General features: G+C 40.5%; 2 protein-coding genes across 6 annotated transcripts in view; one reads left to right on the top strand and one right to left on the bottom strand.

Moving 5' to 3' along the window:
- SMAD4 (SMAD family member 4) overlaps window positions 1-19,588 on the bottom strand; it is a 42,497-nt gene extending 22,909 nt beyond the window's left edge. For both annotated transcript variants that reach the window (XR_004984409.2, XM_036418715.2), the window contains exons 1-4: window positions 19,453-19,588; window positions 3,389-3,767; window positions 2,330-2,504; window positions 1,886-1,915 (exon numbers count right to left, since the gene is read on the bottom strand). Coding sequence is in view for 1 of the 2 variants with exons in the window: in XM_036418715.2 (XP_036274608.1) it covers window positions 1,886-1,915; window positions 2,330-2,504; window positions 3,389-3,637 (454 nt within the window). In the remaining variant the exon portion in view is untranslated. The remainder of the gene's footprint in view (window positions 1-1,885; window positions 1,916-2,329; window positions 2,505-3,388; window positions 3,768-19,452) is intronic.
- Window positions 19,466-22,087, top strand: LOC118707874 (ubiquitin-fold modifier 1). 4 transcript variants are annotated; one of them, XM_045574863.1, is made up of 3 exons: window positions 19,466-19,886; window positions 19,991-20,126; window positions 20,675-20,821. In XM_045574863.1, the coding sequence occupies exons 1-3, from the start codon at window positions 19,466-19,468 to the stop codon at window positions 20,679-20,681; spliced, it is 564 nt and encodes a 187-aa protein (XP_045430819.1). In that variant the 3' UTR covers window positions 20,682-20,821. The 4 variants fall into 4 exon arrangements, with proteins under 4 accessions (XP_045430819.1, XP_045430820.1, XP_036274611.1 ...); XM_036418718.2 differs by lacking the exon at window positions 19,466-19,886 and adding an exon at window positions 21,280-22,087 and having other exon boundaries at window positions 19,988-20,126; window positions 20,675-21,101; XM_045574864.1 differs by lacking the exon at window positions 19,991-20,126.
- Window positions 22,088-22,457: the final 370 nt, after the last annotated feature.

Raw genomic sequence — 22,457 nt, 5'->3', positions numbered from 1 at the left:
TTATCAATCAATTTGACTGACCCCTTGAAATTTGAAAATAGTCTATATTCCAACAACTTCTAGCAATGGTTCTGAAGAGATAGTCCTTACTTAACTTAGAAATAACAATTACCTTAAATATATAATATGAGGCATACAAAAATCAAATATCTGGGGAAACTATCCAGATGAGACAAATTGAGATTGAGCACTGAGCTATATCCTTTTGCTAATTTCACACATGATAAAATTATGAGTCAGATCTGATAGCTATCCAATTCCAGGATCTAGAATTATTAAGTAACATAGTCTTTGAAAGTTAAAATATACTGAATATCCCTTAAGGTTTAGGACCAGACAGAAAAATCCTAACCCAAATAATGGTACTCAGTAACAGCAGTATTTTAACCCTTTGCACTCCGCTGTCCCCTCTCTGGGGACATCGGAATTCTAGCATATCACTCGGATGTCCCCTCTCAGGGGGGACATTGCAGTTTATTAGTGATTATGAGGAACTGAGTTATTTCAACACACGTGTCCGCCGCAAAGTAGCGTCGAGTAGCTGGTAGCCAATGTCCAGAATGGTTCGGAGTGCAAAGGGTTAAGATAGGGGAAGAGTGTAAAGGGTCTACAGAATTAGAACCCCTCAAAAGCACCTCCAAAGGAGATTCTAATATAGCTATCACTACAGTTTCCCAACCCCTAACACTCCTTAAGCTAAATGCTTTAATTCTCCAAAAAATACGGATGGAGAACGGTGATGATGGGAAGTGACATGGTATCAATATCTATGGTGACAGGGCTTTAACCACTCTGGGTCCCTTCCCAGACCATCACAACAGCTTCTATTACCAATCAATTGTTTGAAGAAACCTAATAACCATTAATAAGTACCAAAAGGCACTAGAGTATTCTTCTGTTACTAATGGCACAAAAGAAAAGTAGAGAATAAAAACAAGTGGACTTTCATGGTCTTCCTAAGTTTTGTTTAAGGTCAGAAGATATTTCTGAACCACCTCAAAGATTCTGCAACAGAAGAGGTAGTGAGCTACTAACTTCCCCCAGAACAATGGCACACCTTTTTAAGGTGACAGTGGCTCTTCACCAGAGTTTCTCTGCAAATTAATTAGTTCTTAGAATTTTGAGTTTATTAACATGTTCTAAATAACAGAGCTAAAGTTTTAACAGATCCCTGTTGCATTTCCCCACCTCAAAACACTTTTCCTTTTTAAAGTAGGACTACATCAGTGGTTGGCAAACAGCAGCTTGCCGCTCTGTTGACTAATGAGTTTGCCAACCACTGGACTAGATCATCTGTGATCAGCATATACTTTAAAGTGCCTTTGCTTAATTTACTCAAAATGTAACAAGACTGAAAAAATATTTATATATATAGTTTAAAATCATTCTAAAATTACCTATCATTCATAAAAATAAGTTAAGCTGAAATGAAGAAAAATGAGAATACTAGAATTTTTCATGTTAATATAAGATTCCAAATTACCAAACATTACCAGGTATTTATACCCATTTAAACCAGCTCTGTTAGATTTTCTTCCAAAAGGTTATCCTGAATACCACATGTTTTAACAATTTATAACCAATTGTAAGTTATTAAAAAAAAATATTCTTCCTTTGTATGTTTTATGATTCCCTATTATATTTTTATACTATTTTAGTTCATAAACAGCAGTTCAAATAAAAGCACCAACAGCTTATTTAAATCCAGTTTTAAATGCTGATGCATGCAACACCCAAACCTACATTTCCAAAGGGGCAGGACGTTTTGTGGTAAATGTTATCAGAATCTACAATTTCTAAGTAAATGAAAAATAGAGGAGACTGAATAAAAAATAAAAAAATTAAAAAAAAACACAGAGAAAGTTACAAGAAACCGGTTACTTACCATTACTCTGCAATGTTAATCCTGAGAGATCTTCATTTTTAAAAGGGGAAAAGAAATGAAACATTAATCATTACCATGCAAATATTTTCCATTATATTTTAAATTATTAAATGTAAATAGTAAACCAAAGTCAAAACTTCATGAACCATTTCAAGAATAAATGCTATCATAATACATGAAATATTCAACTTTATCATGCTTTTCATCTTATTTTCCAAAACAATATTCTAAATGGGCAAAATACCAATTATTTAGTTTTAGCAACCAAAATACAAGTGTGTTCCAAAGTTGAAATTTCAATATTTATATTTCATTAAGAATGTCTGTCTCTTTAACTTTTATTGAAGTCCACCTCTACATTTATAATTTAATTTAAAAAAAATTAAAACACTATTGAGATGTTTTCCCCTTGTGCTTCTAAGGAAAAAAGCAAAGTTTACTTACCTATTCCAGGTGATACAACTCGTTCATAGTGATATGGATTCACACAGACACTATCACATTTTAAGTCAAATGCATACTGACAATATTTAACATGTTTTAGTTCATTTTTGTGAAGATCAGGCCACCTCCAGAGACGGGCATAGATTACATGAGGAAATCCTTTCCGGCCTGCCACCTAGGAAAAAGAAACAACCATTTATTGAACATCAGGTATGAACCATACATTATACAAGGCACTTTATCCGTGTCTTCAGTTAATCCTTACAATCCTATAAAGTCAGTTTTTTAATCTCCATTTCATAAATGAGAAAACTAAAGCTCAAAATAACTTACTTGGCCATGGTCACAAAGCAGGGAACTTAGGTATGATTTCAAGTCCTGTGCTCAGGTTTTAAAATGCAAAAAAAAAAGTATGGCTTTGTTGTGGAAATTATGCATAAAATCTAGAAATAAAAATGTTAAATCTAATGACATGTTCCTTTAAAAATATTAAAGACAAAAGAAATATTATGTAGTTCTACATTAAAAAAAAGTGACCAGTTAAAATAAAAGGTAAAGAAAATTTGTCAAATATAAGCTTTTTAACTTAAGTTTTAAAGATATCCTTGAATTCTGCTTGATTTTTTATATAAAAGTACCAAACATACATTATCAGATTTCTAAATTATTTAAAAAAAAAAATCACAAGTATAACTCAGGTTTCCAAAATGTGAAAATAATACCAAAAAAAAAACAAAAAAACAAACAAACCATAAAATGCAACAAGAATGAATACCAAAATGCTAAAGGTATGGGTTTTCTTCTGCCTTTTATTTTTATGTTCCAAATTTTCTACATTTAACTTTTTAGTCAGAATGTTAAACAACTTAAAAAATGTCTTTATTATATGGAATACATATTCTTCCATATATTCCCATAGTGGGTATTGGTACCGGATGTATAATATCTAAAGAGATGGGGCAAGAATTAAAATATCCCAAAGAAACTAAAAGGGAATGACAATTTCTTTTTTAATCTGCCACTACAGAAGATATATGAAAACTCAAGCACAAGACTAACCTGAAGCCTTCCATCCAATGTTCTCTGTATGGTAACACATTTACTAGGATGAGCTCCATTTGTAGTAATGGCTGTTATTAACGAATCCAATTCATCTTTTTTCTCCTTCAGCTTCTTTACCAAACTTTCAATTGCTCTTTTTGCAAATGTTTCACTCTCTCCACCTTGTCTATGGCACATCAAACTATGTACAATGCTCAGACAGGCATCATTGCTTGTTGGTGTATTTGTAATAGACATATTGTCCATTTGTTAAAGTTATTTCTTTTAAGTCAAGTATGTCCCCAATTTCCAGAGCAATTTTGATATTTTGGAGGCAGTGGAAAACACGGGCTAATGTCACAAGGAAAATTGTTAAACATGTGGTATTCAGGATAACCTTAAAAAAAAAAAAAAAAAAAAGACAGACATTAGAACACAGTTTATAAAGTAAATTCAATTACTTGGGAAAGTTGGAATTGCTCCAGTTAAGTCAAAGATTCAATGCACATAATTAAAATTTGGTGCTTAGCCCTAGCTGGTTTGGCTCAGTGGATAGAGGGTCGGCCTGTGTACTGAAGGGTCCCGGATTCGATTCCAGTCAAGGGCACATGCCTAGGTTACAGGCTCAATCCCCAGGAGGGGCATGCAGGAGGCAGCCAATCAATGATTCTCTCTCCTCATTGATGTTTCTATTTTTCTCTCCCACTCCCTTCTTCTCTGAAATCAATAGATTATTTTTAAATTGATGTTTAGATTTTTAAATGACTTAAAATGTTGCTGTTTTTGACATTCCAAAAATATTAAAATTAATCCATCTCATTATTATAGAGGCATGCTCAATCAAGCTTTATTGAGCATGTACTAATCACCATAAAGTAAAATCTTAGGACTTTTAAAAAAGAAATACTTAGGACTTAAAAATATTCTTGATATATAAACTAGTTAAACCTAATAGTCTATCACTAACACACATGAAAAATTCACTGTCACCTAATACGAATGTCGTTTATCAGTGTATAACACCCATCTTTGTTCAAAGAGACTACTGACAACAATAAAAAGATAAAAACTTTTACATGGGCAAAGGATTTTAAAACTAATTTCTACAAAGCATGGCCATACGCACATGAAAAATGCTCAATTATTAATCATTAAGGGAAATGCAAATCAAAACCACAAGGAGACACCACTTCACACCCACTAGATTGGATAAATCAAAAGGATATACAAAGAAAGACAAATACCATATGATTTGTCTTTTACTAAGAATCTAATGAACAAGCAGAAACCGGTTTGGCTCAGTGGTAGAGCGTCGGTCTGCAGACTGAAAGGTCCCGGGTTTGATTCCGGTCAAGGGCATGTACCTTGGTTGCGGGCACATCCCCAGTAGGGGGTGTGCAAGAGGCAGCTGGTCAATGTTTCTCTCTCATCAACGTTTCTAGCTCTCTCTCTCTCTCTCCCCCTTCCTCTCTGTAAAAAAATCAATAAAATATATTAAAAAAAAAAAGAATCTAATGAACAAAATAAACAAAATAGAAACAGACTAACAAATATGGAAAACAGATCGACAAGCTATCAGAGGAAAGAGGACTAAGTAAAAAAGGTGATGAGATTAAAAAAATTTCATGGACACAGACAACTATGATTACCAGAAGGAAAGTGAAATGAGGGGACATAAAAGAGGGTAAAGGATGGATAAATAGTAATGAAAGGACACCTGACTTTGGGTAATGAACACATAATACAATATACAGATACTATATTATAAAACTGAGCACCTGAATCCCATAATTTTATTAACCAATCTTACCCAATAAATTCACAAGACATTTTTTTAAATGATAGACACAAACAATAGGATAATGAAGGCCTGGAGCAAGCAATAAGGGTGGGCCAGAAGAGATCAATGGGGAGGAAAGGGGGACATAAATCTTTCAAAAATAAAGATTTAAAAAGAACAATTAAAAAAAAAAATAACAAGCTAGAAAAGATTTTTTTTCGAAAAGGATATACAATAAGTACTGGCAAGGGTGGGGAGAAAATCAAACTCTCATACATTGCTAGTATGATTGCTAAATGGTGCAACCACTTTTGGAAAGTTATCTGCCAATTCCACAAAATGTTAAACGAAGAATTACCCTATGACCCAGCAATTCCACCCAAGATTACTGAAAACCTATGTCCACATAAAAACCTGTAAAAAATGTTCATAGCAACAGCATTAATAATGTCCAAAAAGTAAATACAACCCAAATGTCCATCAACTGAAAATGTACAAATGAATACATCCATACAATGTAATATTATCCTATATAATAAAAGCCCAGTGACCCAAACCGCAGAACCACCATGGCCTTGCCCTGACCGTGCCCGCCCCCAGGAGGAACCCCACCCTGATAGGGGGTATGGCTGACCTGCAAACCACCCCCAGTCCCTCACCACGGCCAGCCCTGCCCCCACCCAGGACCCCCACCCAGATAGGGGGCATTGCCAGCCTGCAAACCATCCCTGGTGCCTCACCCCCACAGTGGGAACCCCACCCCAATCCGGGATCACCATCAGGACAGGACAGCCAGGCCCTGTCCATGCACCGGGCCTCTATCCTATATAATAAAAAGGGTAATACGCAAATTGACCCTAACGGAAGAATCAGAACTGTTCAACCAGTCACTATGAGGCTCACTGACCACCTCTCAGTCCCTTTCTCTGGCTGGCAGGCTCTGATTGCCCAATGGTGAACAGGAAACTTGAAGTGGCTGGTGGGGGACACGGGTGGCACCAGACCAAGGCCCCCACCCTACCAGTCGCCCCACACACAGAGGGCAACCCGCAGCGGGGGCAGGGCTGGCAAGCGGGCAGGAACGGCCAACCTCTTGGTCCCTTCCCCTGGCCATCAGGCTCTGATCACCCAATGATAAACAGGGATCCGAGGCAGGTAGGTGGTGGGGGGTGGGAGTGGGGGGGTTGTTGTTGGCTGGCTGCAGGTAGCTGGGGAAGATGGTCCTAATTGCAGGCCAGGCCTAGGGACCATACCCTTGCACGAATTTTGTGCACCAGGCCTCTTGTTCAGTCATAAAAAGGAATTAAGTGTTGGTACATACTACAACATGGATGAACCTGTAAAACATGCTAAATGAAAGAAGTCAGTCACAAATGGTCACATATTATATAACCCAATTTATATGAACTATCCCGAATAGGCAAATCCATAAAAACAAAAAGCAGAACAGTGGTTGCCAGAGGATATGGGAAGAGGACTGAGGAGTGACTGCTAATGGGTATGAAGTATCTTTCTGGGGTAATGATAATGTTCTAAGATCGAGAGAGGTGATGCACAACTCTATCATTCTAGTGAAAACCATTAACATGTATACTTTAAAAGGATGAATTTTATAGTTTGTAAATTATATCTCAATAAAGTTATTAAAAAAGAAGAAAAGATCACTGAGCCCTGGCCAGTAAACCAAAAGGTTGTGGGTTCAATTCCCAGCCAGGGCACATATCTAGGTCACAAGTTCAATCCTGGTTGGGGAGCATAAGGGAGGCAACCCACCAATGTTTTCCTTCTCACACTGATTTTCTTTTTCTCTTTCTCCCTCTCGCTCTCTTCCCTCCCTTTTCCTTCCCTCCTTCCACTGTTCATTCCCCTCTCTCTAAAAATTAATAAAAACATATTCTTGGCCCAGCTAGTGTGGCTCAGTTGGTTAAGCATCATCCAAGAGGTCACTGGTTCAATTCCCAGTCAGAGTACATGCCCAAGTTGTGGGCTCAATCCCCAGCAGGGGGTGTGCAGGGGGCAGCTGATCAATGTTTCTCTCTCACTGATGTTTCTACCTCCCTCTCACTTCCTCTCCCTGAAGTCAATCAACACACACACACTAAGAATTAAAAAATATATTTTTTAAAAATGACACTGAATTCCTCAGTAGTTTTTATCTGTGAAAGCAACAGGGTAAATTACTTTCTCCTTTTTCAATTGTTTTTTAAATTATTTTTTAGAGAGAGGAAGGGAGAAACATCAATGAGAGAGAAACATGATCAGCTGCCTCCTGCACACCCCCTACTGGAGATCAAACCCATAACACGATCATGGGATGTGCATGGGACAATGCTCAACCAACTTACCCACATAGGCCAGGGCGATTATTTAAAAACAAACAAACAAACAAACAAACAAAAAAACACAAAAATGCACACACACACACACACACACACACACACACACACAGCTAATATGCAAAGTGTCCCCTCGGGAGTTTGATCGCTCACAATGACTTGTGCTGACCACCAGGGGGTGGCATGGAACAAAGGAAAGCCCCAGTCAGCAGCCAGAAGGCCCCAATCGGCAGCCAGGCCTAGGCAACCTACCTGTGGACAATTTTTGTGCACCAGGCCTCTAGTAGAAAATAAATATTAATGATCAAAACCCAATAACCCAATCTAATCATGAGAAAAACAGCAAATAAATTCAAATTGAAGGACATTCTACAAAGTACCTGACAAATTCTGCTTCAAAGTCAAAGACAGAAAAATGGCACAAATCAGAGAATTATAAGGAGACAGAACAATTAAATGCAATGTGGTATTGTAGATTGGATTCTGAAGCAGAAAAAAAAACATTTAATTGAATAACTAGTGAGATATGAATAAAACCTGAAGTTTAGTTAATAATGATGTGGCAATGTTGGTTTCTTAATATCAACAAATAATAGCATTAAAGGAAAGTGAAATTAAGGGAAATTGAAACTGGGTATATGGAAACTGTTTAATCTTTGAAATTTTTCTGTAAATCTAAAAGTATTCCAAAATAAAGGCTTAAATAAATAAATATTAATGAAGAATCTATACTTATATGTATGAAACTAAAGTAACTTATCTGAGTTCAAGTTCCAATATGGAATATGAAAAGGCCATTGGTCTAAGAATAAATTACATAAAGCTGGAGTGTAGGCTACACTTTCAGTTGTTTTTCTTTATTGGTTGACTAGAGGCCCAGAACACGAAATTCGTGCATTGGGGGGGGGGGGGGGGGGGGATGTCCCTCAGCCCGGCCTGCACCCTCTCCAATCTGGTATCCCTTGGGTAATGATGACTGCCGATTTAGGTCCAAATTGCATGGGATCAGGCCTAAATCAGCAGTTGGGTTGGACATCCCTCTCACAATCTGGGACCACTGGTTCCTTACTGCTCACCTGTCTGACTGCCTGCCTGATTGCCCCTAACCACTTCTGCCTGCCAGCCTGATCACACCCTGACCACTCCCCTACCAGCCTGATTGCCCACAACTGCCCTCCCTGCCACAACCTGCCTTAACTGCCGGGACCTGCCTCCTCTGTGCTTGGCAGGGGAAATGCCAGGACCAGCCTCCTCCGCCGGAACCCCAGGCCTCACTGCATGGAGCAGCCACCAGGCTCTGCCTCTGCTGTGCACGCAGCCATCTTGTGACATCACACTGGAGGACCACCTAGGCTTTTATTAGTATAGATGTAGTCGCATTCCATGCTTATTTCACTTTTATTTTCCTTTACTCTTTACTTGAATCTTTAAAAATCCACCCCCTGCTGAAAACAGTTTGGCTCAGTGGATAGAGCATCAGCCTGCGGACTGAGAAGTCCCGGGTTCAATTCCAGTCAAGAGCATGTACCTTGGTTGTGGGCACATCCCCAGTAGAGGGTGTGCAAGAGGCAGCTGATCAATGTTTCTCTCTATCCCTCTTTCTTCCTCTCTGTAAAAAATCAATAAAATATACCGTATTTTTTGGACCATAAGACGCACCGGACCATAAGAAGCACCAGTTTTTAGAGAAGGGAAATGAAGAAAAAAAGATTCTGCAACAAATAGTGTCCTAAAATATTTTATGTGCATTAAAACCCAACATCACAGTCATAAACACATGTAATCAACCCCGTAAAGTAAACAGCAGCATTTAGAACCATTTTAGAGCCGGGCAAGCACAGAGACCACACAGAGCTGAGCAAGTAAAAAAACTTTTTTTTTAAAAGTATATGTGTAGGCTATATTTGGACCATAAGACGCAGGGACTTTTCCCCCCCACTTCTGGGGGGAAAAAAGTGCGTCTTATGGTCCGAAAAATACGGTAATTTAAAAAACCCACCCCCAACACCAAATAAATAAACTAACTCAACAATCTATACCAAAATCTGTTCCTTTTTTGATGACCTTTATTTCCAAAGCATTAATTCCATTCAATTACCAACACTGGAAAAGCTTGGTAAATCATCTTTGACTTCCCTCTCTCTTTCACTACCCCTACGTTCTCTCATAAAGTTACATAATTCTTTACCTCAGTCATTTCTATCGATCTCCTTTCTTTATTTTAAAAAGGCTTTAAATATGTTACACAAAATAAACCTTAACACTTCAAGCAAAACGATCTTATGTTACATGAAATAAACATTAATATCTCAATAAAAATGATTTTAAGTATATTACATGTAATAAACACTAATTATTCAAGAAAATGATCTTATATATATTACATGCAATATACACTAATATTTCAAGAATAAACAAATTTTAAGTATAATAATATTACCAAAACGGTACTAACATAGTATGATATCACAAAAGTTGTAGGAAATATTAAAAACCTGCAAACAATAGGGTTACTTTTTTTTATATTCTAGTATATTTCCCCCTATGGCTCTATTTTTGTTCATCAGTTTGTTGTTCATTATATTCCACAAAAGAGGTCCTATGATATTTATCTTTCATTGACTGGGCTATTTACCTTAGCATGGTGCCTTTAAAGTCTATTTTACCGGATACGGGTATTGCTACTCGTTTTTTGTGGGGGGGTTTTCTTTCCCATTTGCTTGGGAAATTTTTTTCCAACTCTTCACTTTCATCCTGGGTGTGTCTTTTGTTTTGGGGTGGGTCTCTTGTGGACAGCATATACTAGCACTTGGGTCATGTTTATATAGCCATTAATCTACCCTACAGCTTTTCATTGGAGCATTTAATCCATTTACATTTAGGGTTATTATTGAGAGGTACTTATAGCCATTTTAATTCTGTATGACTAGGTTTCTTTCTGTTTCTTCTTCTCAGTAATCCTTTTAGCGTTTCTTGTAATGCTGGCTTGGTAATGATGAACTCCTTCAGCCTTTTTTTTTTTGGTTTGGTAAGCTCTTTATATGACCGTTTATTTTGAATGATAGCCTTGCTGGATATAGTAATCTTGGTCTCAGATCCTTTACCTTGATTACTTCATGCCTTTCCCTTCTGGCCCGCAGAGTTTCTGGTCAGAAATCAGGTGTCAGCCTATGGCGCCATTTAAATATCTCAGTTTTTCCAGGACCACACCCTAACGCACTCTCTCTTCTCCCAATCCTAGAAGAATTACTTCCCTGGCCTGTTTACTGTACGTTCCCTGTATAGCACTTGATCCCTACCATAAATTTGAAACATACCCCAATTAAAATGCACAGTATTATAGTTAGTTGATTATGTATTTGTCTCACACTCTGTTAGAAGTTCAAGAAAGGAGCAATGCTTTCTCATCTTAAAAATTCCCAGCACCATGCAGTTCCTAACATATACCAGGTAAAAGTTTGTGGGTTGACTGTAGATTTCCTTGCAATAATTTTGAATAGTGCAAATACTTTGCGGTTAAACTCATTTTCTGATATTACATTTCAAAAGATCTGTACCAATTTGAAAGTGTTTAAGTATAACTATTTCAATATAACCTCACCATTAGATGTTATCATTTCTAAAACCTAAGTTATCTTTGGGCCTAATGGTATCTCAAAAACTGTTTTAATTGCACATATCTTTGAAAACTAATGAAAATCTCTTTGCTTCCTTAAACAAAGCTTTTTCATGAGTTTGTCTTTGTTGTATTCCTATGACAAGTGCCTAAAACATCATAAGTTCCTTGTACAAGAAATAACAGCACAGGCGTACAGATGTTTTCGTACTTTAAATAGCTCTACATTATAATTTTTTAAAGAGTGATATGTAATGACGTAGACAAGGGCACTAGTTGGTAAAATAAAATTATATGTTCTAATTGAAGTTCTAGCAGCATGACTGAAGCAAGTTAACACCTCCTTCAAGTCTCTCATCTATAAAATGGGAAAAATACATGCCTTGCTAACTTTACAGACTTGTTATGGTAACCAAATGCAACAATGTACATAAAAACAATCTGAAACCACAAATTAACCAATCCAACACTGTATCTACCTACTATGTGCAAATCACTTCAGATACAAAATAAGCATCACATAATGAAAAAGTTCTCAACTCTATCAGACCAACATCTCATTTTGTAACTAATAATTTATATCATCATTAGCCTTCTTGAAACAATTCTAACCTATTTGGCATATTTAAAAAATTTTAACAATGCCATAATTGTTAAAGGAGAAAAAGATCCTAATATATATAAAGAGCTAGATGCCATCACGACTTAACGGGCGACCGGTCACCATGAAGTTCATTGAGCACCTCTCGGTCCCCCCTCTCCCCCAGCCACCAAGCTGCTCACCATGAGGGGGGGCTGGCGACGGGGTGGGACTGGGGACTGATGAGTGGAGGTGGCAGGCTGGTCATGAGCTTAGCGGAGCAGTCACCCAGGCAGTGGCAGCGATTTTTGGGAAGCAGTCGTGGGGTGGGGGAGTCTTACGGAGCCGTCCAGGGGCAAGCTTCGAAGGGCAGTCGTGGGGGGGAGGGGGGAGCCTCTTGGAGCAGTGAGGGACTGCAAGCATCGCAGAGCTTCCCAGGGCGGAGAGCTTCACATAGCGTCGCAGGGCAACAGAAGCCATGCAATGGAGGCCAGACTAGGCCTAGGGACCCTAACCGCGCACGATTTCGTGCACACTGGGCCGCCAGTTAATATATAATAAAGTATGTATTTTAACAAAAATGTTCCAGCATATCAATAAATTTAGATAATATAATAAAAATGATAGATGCTTGCACTTATATGTAGAATTATCATAAATATGACAACTACAGGTGTTTTATTTTGGTAACTTAAATAGCACAGTGATAAAGTTGGTGACATGGATTTTCCAAAATGGTGAACTCCTGATAAAGTCCCAAACAAAACAACTTCAATTAAGAATCTGGCCAGCGTGATTCATTGGTTGAGCATCAACCTAGGAGGCAGGAGGTCATGGTTCGATTCCTGGTCAAGGCACATGCCCAGGATGCAGGCTTGATCCCCAGCAAGGGGTATGCAGGAGGCAGCCAGTAAACGATTCTCTCTTATCATTGATGCTTCTCTCTCTCTCTCCTTCTCCCTTCCTCTCTCATACATACACTAGTAGCCCTGTGCATGAATCCGTGCACCAGTAGCTCGCTGCTGCCCTCCAGTAACTCTCCACCTGCTCCCCATTCTCCTGTAGCTCCCCCGTCCCTCCTGCCCTCCCCCATAGCTTGCTGCCCTGTCCCCTCCTGAAGCTCTCCACCGCCCGCTTGTAACCAGTAGCTCACTGCTGCCCTCCTGTAGCTTCCTATAGGCCGAGCACCCCACCCCCACCCCATAGCTTACTGCCCTGCCCGCTCCTGAAGCTCACTGCCCCACCCTCCTGCTGATCTGCGATCTGATCTTTACTCGGTCAATTGTTATGCTTCACAGTGTAAAAGCCATTTGCATATTACATCTTTATTAGATAGGATTTTTTTTTCTTTTTTTAAAGAAAGAAACCAAATTAATACAAACTTCATTTCTGAAAAATTGAGTACATATTAAGATGGAGCTGCATTCTAGGTTAATTATATATTTCCTCTTATATGAATTTCTGGGGCATCTGAAAGTGTTGTGGGATGCAACACAATTCTTCAAAATCCTTCACAATGCAAGATGACATCCCTAGCCCCCATCCACCAAAGCTCCTCCCACTAATAGCCACATCACTTAAGGAGCAGTACTTACTACACTGATAACCACAGATACAGAAGATTCAAATATATTACTCTTAAGTAATAGATGCTAAAAGAGGTATGTGTTAAAGTGAATTGGGACTATAAATGAGAAAGCATGGAAAGTCCACAAGTAAACTAAATCTTAGCATGATGCATCAGTCAGGCTAGACTACCCTATGCTGCAATGACAACCAACCCCAAAATATCAGTAGCTTAAATCACAGGTATATTTTTGCACAAACTGAGAGCACTGCTCATTGTTATCTCTCAGGGATTAAGCTAACAAAGACTCCCTCTCTACATATGTCCTTAAATGGCAGGGGAAGAGATAAGATAATCAAGCACTGTCTTTCAAAGGCCGAACATCCCTTGTACTCACATTTGACTGGCCAAAGTCATACGGTCATGTCAGTGGTTCTCAAGGAGAGCAACTTTGTCCCTCAGGGTCATTTGGCAATATTTAGAGACATTTTAATTTTCACAACTGGAATGGGGAAGTGAAAGGCAGAAGATTATTGGCATCTAGCAGGTAAAAGCCAGGGCTGCTGCCAAACAAGGACAGCCCCCTACAACAAAAATTTATCCAGCCCAAAATGTCAATTTTGCCAACATTGAGAAGCCCTGAGCCATGCCTAGTTTCAAGGTTGGGGTGAGAGACAGAGAAGTGCAAGACAGAAGAGAGCCATTTAGAAATATATTTTGACTTGAAAAAGACCTTAAGTTCATATACATTCATCCACATTAAGATACAGAAGTCATACCTTACTACAAAGACAAATATTCATTAACAGTCCTTTTATTCAAATCATAAATAAGATTTGTATTCTAAACATGCAAACTGGGGGTGATGAATTTTAAGTAAACTGTTCTAGTGCACTAATGATTGTAAAATAAAGTTTGCACTGCATTGAAACAAATGAAGCAATAGGATAAGCATATTAAAATATCCAAAGCCTTTAAAATCAAGAGGTACTTTCTTTGTAATACAGATTCCCATGCCCCCTCTACTCTATTACCAATTCTGACTCCCTGTGTGTTGAAATGAGGTATGGTAAGGGAAGAAAATAATATATTTTTTAATTTTTTTAAGTAGCTCTTCCAGAGACAGAGATGTAACTGGTCTTAGACAGGTGCTTCAGGTGATACAGATGGAGAACTGAAGCTACCTACACAAATGATCTCTGAAGAACTACCAACTAGTTGGGCTTGTTGGGCAACTTTCTCACAGTATTCAAGTTAAATCCTGTCAGCAAAAGTTAAATCAATGCAACATGCATCTCAGGAACCATTCAAGTGATTATTTGGTGTCTAGAAAATTTTATGGTTTCCAAATAGACTACCCCTATATAAAAAACAAGTTCCTTTGGTAGTTTAAATGCTAAGTCTCAAAAAGGAGCCAGGTAAGTATTTTAGAATGCTTTAAAAGATAAATCTCCCAGTTAGAATAGTGAATACCAACCTCTCATCGCGGAAATGCAGCATCCTAAAACTTGCTACCAGACAGTTCAAACGAATTGAACAATGAAAAGTAGAAAATAGGGGAGAGAAGGAGATGAAGGGGACAGACTTGGAAGCAAAATATATGAGGCAATATCTTCAAGGGACCCATTAAGTTAGATGTGAGATGATTACATTGTGCGTTATGTATATCAAGGTATTAGAGTGTAAAGCTGACACAAGTGAAAGTTAAAAAAATGAAGCTATCGAGGATCCTACCCTGGCCAGGTAGCTCAGCTGTTTAGAATGTCACCCCCTATCTGCCAAAGTTTCGGGTTTGATCTCTGGTTGGTGTTATATACAAGAAACAACCAATGAATGCATCAGTGGAACAACAAACTGCTGTCTGTCTGTCTCTGTCTCTCTCTCTCTCTCTCTCTCTCTCTCTCTCTCTCTCTCTCTCTCTCTCCTCTCTCTCTAAGCAATCAATAAACAAAAATGTTTTAAAAGTTAGAGAACCCTAATAGCTCAACCACTTCAGAACTCTCACCTGGCTACAACCCAAGCCAACTGAATCACTATTTCTGGGGGTGGAATCTAGCCATCAAGGTTTTTAAAGGGATTTCAAAGAGCAGCCAAGATTGAGAACCACTGTCCTAAATACTGGGAGCTGAAGAAAAACATTAAAAAAATGAACCCCAGCCTCGTCCAGTTTGCCCAGTGGTTAGACTGAAAGGTCTCGGGTTCAATTTTCAGTTGCTGGGTCCCCAACCCCTGTAGAAAAGCATATGTGGGAGGCAACCAATCGATTTGTCTCTTTCATGTCAATGTTTCTCTCCTCCCACCCCCTTCTCCCTTCTACTAACTCTAGAAATTAATGGAAAAAAATATCTTCTGGTGAGGATTTAAAAAAAAGAAAAGAAAAGATGAACCCTAGAGTTATAAATTTTCCAGACTGCAAAGAATTCTCATTTAAAACAAACAATAAAGTATAGTTCTTGAGTTTAAAGGCATTTACAATTATTAAATTGTAATTAAGATGCAATAATAAATACTCATTACAATCAGTCTATGGTAGCTTTCTACTGTATCTTATCTATGATGTGATTTGCAGTAGCAAATAATCAAGACTTAAAGTAGCCCAGCCAGTGTGGCTCAGCGGCTGAATGTCCAGCCAGGAACCAACAGGTCAGCAGTTCAATTCTGGGTCAGGGAGCATGCCCAGGTTGCGGGCTTGGATCCCCAGTAAGGAGCAAACAGAAGGCAACTGACCATAATGTTCCTCTCTAATCTTTCTATCCCTCTCTAAAAATCAATAAAAACATTTTTTTTAAAAGACTTAAAATTTTAAGATTCTGATCACTTATTATCCTAGTTTTACTAGTAAGCACTACCCTCATTTTTATCCACTCTCATGGTTAAAATAAATTTTCCTGGATGCCAATCACAACATGTAATAGTGTCAAAGTGAAACCCAAAATACCTTGTTCCCAAGAAACAGAAATTCTGCCACATTTCTCATCACCAAAAATTATACATTTTAGAACAAGAAATAAATCCAAAAATTCTAAAGCTGACCCATTGTCAAGCATATGTTTTGGCATATTATGATGTAGACAGTATCAAACTGAAAGTCACTCAAATGAATATCTAGACAAAATTTTCAACTGTTTGAATTTCTTTTTAAAACAATTGAATCCTTATCAACTGTTGAAAAAAAGCCCCAAATTTAATAATTTAACAAAATTGAATGCTAACCTAGCTCCTTTCATTTAGTGTAGGAAATAAAATCACTGAAACTAATTAGTTTTATACATGATTAACCATTATCTGAGTCACCATTAATCATCATTTAAGCAAAAACAACAACAACAAAAAAACAACAGAAAACATAACTCTGCCTAACTACACAATCTTCTAGGAAAAAAAAAAAAAGAAAGAAAAGAAAATCCAACATGTACAATGAGCACTGAAATGGCTATATAAGATGTTTAAAAAAACATTCACTTTAAAATCACTTCATAAGTTCAGCCAGTGTGGCCCAATGGTTGAGCACCGCTCTATGAACCAGGAGGTCACTTTTTGATTCCCGGTCTGGGCTCATGTCAGGGGTTGCCAGCTGGATCCCCAGGAGGGGATGTGTGCAGGAGGCAGCCCATGATGAGTCTCATTATTGATGTTTCTATCTCTCACTCTCGCTCCCTCCCTGTCCCTTTCTCTGTCTATCTCTAAAAGAAATAAATAAAAAATTTAAATATACATTTTAAATATAATGAACTGAGCAGATTCTATAGGGTTAACTGCCCTAGTAGAAGCCTGAGCAATTCACAGCTCAATTAGCATAGTGTCTAATGATGTTACTATAACACCATCTTACTCAGAAAAAAACAGCTTCCAAACTGGAAAGCTGGAGTGTGACTGCACAGCATAAATTAAGTTTTATACTTGCTCTTTAATTGGGGGGTGGGGGAGAGAGGGCATGGAATCTAAAAGGAAATGCAGAATAAAGAATTCATACACAAATGGAGATATGACTAAACTAAAACGTAGTTTAAGAAAGTGAAGTATAGGTTTTTGCAAAGATTTGCTGCCTCCCAGTATAAGCAGAATTCCTTCAAGCAGTAGAGGAATGATCCATATAAAACTTATTCTGAAAAATTTCAAAGTGACTTTCTCAGCAGAAATTTTCATTAAACCTGAAACTGATTTAAAGTATTTTTTCCTAAGCTCAAGATTTAAAATGAAGGCATTTGGCTGAACAGGGAAGTTTCTACTTAGGCACTCCCACTTCAAACATTAAAGAAGATGCAACCTTTCCCAAAAACCTGGAAAGCAAAGAAAATGCCACTTCTATTAATAGACTCACAAAATGGTTTATCAATTTTGTCTATAAAGCTTTTAGTTTTAACTCCAACAACTTAAATCTACTTAACTCATCACCACTGTTAGACCTAAAGATATTCCAAATCTTGCTAGTAAATGCTTGGCCAGCCTGCATTACATTTGTTCTGTAATAAACCCAATTAAAAAAAAACACACATAAAAATCGTGACATTATCAAAGAAACATTAATAAGGAATCATATTTCTAAATGTTAATTATATCAATCATTTAGAACTTGAAATGTCATGTACTAGCTTTCCATAAGGGAAAATTAAATCCTTAGCAGAAAAGTTACACACTAGAATTCATATGCTGTATTTTCAACTGAAATATATTTAGACTCAGTTCAGCATGGCAAAGGCAATTTATAAAATCTACAATAAAAATTATTCAAATACAATGTTCCAAATCACATTACTGTAAGGAAATACGTACTTTTGAAAGTATGCATTTTTTTACTAAGGTACCCGAATAATCAAACTGTTACGGAGAGTAAAAGGATGCTAATTCTGTCAAAAGTCAAAGATTGCTAAATAAAAATTAGTCAAGATTACAGGCCTTTAGAAAGTCAATTCAAATGTAAATGATTCCACAATACCTTACCTGTATACTTATTATTCCTAAAACAACCGGCAGTTTCACCTTAAAGTGTAATGCAAAAACTAGGCATTCGGAACTAAATTCAGTCCGGCCAGGAACTAAATTCAGTCAGGCCAGCACGGCTCAGAGGCTGAGCAGCAGCCTAGAACCAGGAGGTTACACAGTTCGATTCCGGCCAGGGCCATGCCTGGGCTGTGGGCTCGGTCCCCCGGGGAAGTCCTGCAGAGGCAGCCGATGGATGATGATTCTCTCTTATCATTGACATGACTATCTCTCTCTCCCTCTCCCTTCCTCTCTGGAATCAATAAAAATATATTCTTTAAAAGAAATTAAATTCAAAATAAATGAATAAGAAACAAACATATTCACTTTTAAAAATCACTAGGATGCTCGAGGGGTGAAAACAGCCATCAATCTTGAAGGGCCTTTCAAAACCTCTCCATACGCGCCAAGAAACCTTTCAAGTTAACGAAATACGCCCATTTCTCTGAAAATCTAAGTTTGGGGTAAGTGATGGAGCCACTGACCTCCACCCTCCACCAATTTCACACCCAGTACGTGTAGCCCTAGCAACAGGGTAAACGATTTCCTTCCTTCCTTCCTTCCTTCCTTCCTTCCTTTCTTTCTTTTTCTCTTTCTTTCTTTCTTTTTCTCTTTCTTTCTTTCTTTTTCTCTTTCTTTCTTTCTTTCTTTCCCCTTAATTAGGGGCTGGGCGGGATCGTTTCCTGCAAGCCATCACCCACAACACTAAAAAAGTAAATAAATCAGAGCCAGGACCTACAAGCTAGAATGGCACAACCAGGAGGAGAAACGAAGGGACAAAGAGGAAACAAACTGCTTGAGAAAAGAAATGAATACACGTCTAACTTGCATGTAGACAGCGAAGGCAGCACTGACTGCACTCCGGCCGCCCCGACGCGCTCGGCCCGGGCGGGCAGGGAAACTCCGCGACACAACAAAGAGGAGCGGCCGCGGCCGGGACTCCGTCCCCGAGTTTAACTCGGTTCTGCGCCCGACTGCGAGGGGAGCCGGGGACCGGGGGACCCACGCCGGGCCCGAGGGACGCGAGGCCCCGCGGCCCGGCCGGCCCGCCCGCCCCGCCGAAGGGCCCCTGGCCCGGCCGGCCCAGAGCCCGCGCCCGCTCCCCGCGCGGACCTCCGCCTCCCGCGCGCTCCCTGCCGCCGCCGCCGCCGGGAGCCCGCCCCGGGCGGGAGGGGTGCGCGGGCTGGGCCGGGGGAAAGAGGGGAGGGGACATGGCGCGTTACCTGGACTCCGGCGATGGCGAGGGCGGTCGGCTCTCCCGCCGGGGCTAGTCCGCGAGGGCGCCGGGCCCGTCGCTCCCCCCGGCGGCCCGGAGCCCTCCTCGGCCCCCGCCCCGAGGCGTCCGGGCCAGGCCGCCCCTCCTCGGCGCCGCGCCGCTGCCCGCGCGAGCCGGGCCGCCTCGAGCTCCCGGGCCGCCCCGCCGCGGGGGCCTCTCTCGCGGGGGCGCCCGGCTCCCCTCACCCGCTCCCGTCCCCTGAGCGGCCGCGGAGCCGAGGCCAGGGCGGGAAGGGCCTCCGCACCAGAGCGGGAGGGCGCGAGCGCGGGCTCCGCCACCCGAGCCGCTCCGTTACCGCAGCGGCGACGACGACCAGGGCCGAGGTGCCGCTGCCAACTTGTCGGAGGACACTGAGCATGCGCGCGCGGAGACCACATCCGGGTAGTTTCAGGGTTTGGCCCTCCCCCGCTTCTCCCCCCGCAGCTTTCCTTTCTCCCGGCGGCCCCCGCCTCCCGCCCGCAGTGACGGGAGGTCGCTCTGCGCAGGCGCCCGCGGAGGACCGAGTGGCGGCCTGGGACCCGGCCCCGCAGGCAGGCGCTGCCCCTCCGCGTGCGGTGGGCGAGAAAGGCTGCGCGGAGGAGGGAATGATCGCGAGAGAAACTGGCGTCTCTTCGCAAACAGGTACCCGGGAAGCACGGGAAAGTTCGGCGTATAGGGGCGTCCAGTGAGTGTTCATAAATAGCGACCAGTCGGGCCTTCTCTGGAGGGACCTCCGGGGGCACAAAAATTAAACTTCAGCTGCTAGCAATTTGCTTTGGGAAGAAGCCGATCGATAAGGACGGCACCTTCCACCCCTCCACCCCCCGGCCCTGGATCACTAGATTCAGAGGCGCTCGCCTTCGCGGGACGCCCCCATATGGGGCCGCATGCCATACATTGGGCGAAAGAAACGCACAAGACGGTCCAGAAATCGCTCCGGTGAGAGCTGGCCGAGTTTCTAAAAGTTCATGGTCCTTGTTGGGAGGGATTGAGGCGGAACGGCAGAGCTGGAAGGAACCTTCGAGGACCTACGCCACCCCTGTTAACCAGGCGCCCCTGGGGTAGGGGTAGGCCTGCACGCTGTTTGTTTGACTTCATATTGTTTTATTTGAAATTGTTTACAAGAAGCGCGCAATTCTTTTACATTTACAAAGTTTCAGAAAATGCAATTTTTCTTTTTCACCCACCAGGAAATAACTTCTGTTGGGAGTTCCACCGAGACCAGTTAGAAAGCTCTAAAGCCATCTGTTGCTGAGTGTGCAGGAAGCCTTACCTCGCCGGAAGTGGGACTGCTTCGAGCTCCGGGCTTCGGTGTCTCTGCCCAGGCCGGCTCCACCATGTCCAAGGTTTCCTTTAAGATCACCCTGACGTCCGATCCACGGCTGCCGTACAAAGTACTCAGTGTTCCTGAAAGCACACCGTTCACGGCAGTCTTAAAGTTTGCAGCAGAAGAGTTTAAAGTTCCTGCAGCCACAAGTGCCATTATTACCAATGATGGGATAGGAATAAATCCTGCACAGACTGCGGGAAATGTTTTCCTAAAGCACGGTGCAGAACTGCGAATTATTCCTAGAGATCGTGTTGGAAGCTGTTAATGCCCTCTACTTAAAGATAAATATTGGTATGGCCCAGCCGGTGTGGCTCACTTGGTTGAGTATGGGGACCATGCACCAAGAGGTCGCCAGTTTGAATCCTAATCAGGGCACATGCCCTGGTTGCCGGGGTGATCCCCAATGGATGTTCCTCCCTCATCGATGTTTCGCTCCTTCTCTCTTCCTCTATCTCTAAAATAAAAACATATTTCAATAAATAAATATTGATATTGCTGTTGTAGAACTGAAACCAAGCATTTAATCAACCAAAGAACTTATATGCATAATCCATGGACACAGACAATAGGGTGGTGAGGGCATGAGAGGAAAGGGGGTTAGAAGGAGCTAATGAGGAGGGAGGGGGACATATGTAATATTTTTAACAATAAAGATTTAATTAAAAAAATAAAAAAGAGCCCAGCACAAAATAAATAAAATACTATGAAAATGCCAACAGTTGAAATAATGAAAGATGACTCCATTTCCTTTGTTACTCCCACTCTTCCTGTGAAGAGAGAATGCTTATGCATTGAGGGTACCATTTTTACCGAAGATCTTAGTCTTCCATTGCTACCCTCACAGTATGCACAGACAGCTAGTTCATTTTGGATAAATGAATTATCCAACTGTGTTTTATTACTGAAGGGTGCTTCTAAGAATTCCTTCTGAGAACATTTGGAAGATTAAATTTATTAAATCTTTAAAATTTAATAGGATTGGGTCATACATGGCAGGTTACCTGACAGGATCTGACTTGCAGACTCAAAAGTAGTTGAAATCTTAATTATATAGTGCTTATATAAAGGATATAGACATATCCATGAACACTTAGTGTCTAATTTTCTAGTTAGATATTTTTTTTTTAAGTTTCATGTGTTCATATAAATTTTAATATCAGAGGGCCAAAGATTGAATTTTCTTATCTAGTTTCCATGTGTAAGATTTATATCCCTCACCAAATAGTTTTAACTATGTTCTTGCAGAATCCAATACTTGTAATTGGAAAAAGTGGAAGCATCCATTGCTGAAAAATAAATTGCATGGCCCTGAAACTATTCCGCCCCTGCCTTTCACGCAGTGCCCACCCCTTAGCTCCATGCTGTTCTCCATCATAGCCTGAGCTCCGCCCTCTCTTACCAGAAAGCCTCTAAAACTGTCCTCTTTGTTGTTCCCTTACCCCTGGGTCTGTGAAGACTTTCCAAGACTAGTTTTAAGGGAATTCATGTCCAGATCTTCCTCTGCAATCTGTACTATTTTCTGAAATTTCTCAGCTTCAGAAAGCACCTGAAGACAGCAGCCCTTTTTAAAACTGTCTTTCTCCCACCTTAGAAAGAAGTCAAAAGCCTCACCCATTACGAAGGTGCATTGACCCAACAAGAAA

Source organism: Pipistrellus kuhlii, unplaced genomic scaffold (genome assembly GCF_014108245.1).
Source record: "Pipistrellus kuhlii isolate mPipKuh1 unplaced genomic scaffold, mPipKuh1.p scaffold_m20_p_6, whole genome shotgun sequence".
Lineage (NCBI taxonomy): Eukaryota > Metazoa > Chordata > Mammalia > Chiroptera > Vespertilionidae > Pipistrellus > Pipistrellus kuhlii.
Note: the sequence above shows the minus strand (reverse complement) of the source record. Positions and strands in the feature narration are given on the sequence as shown.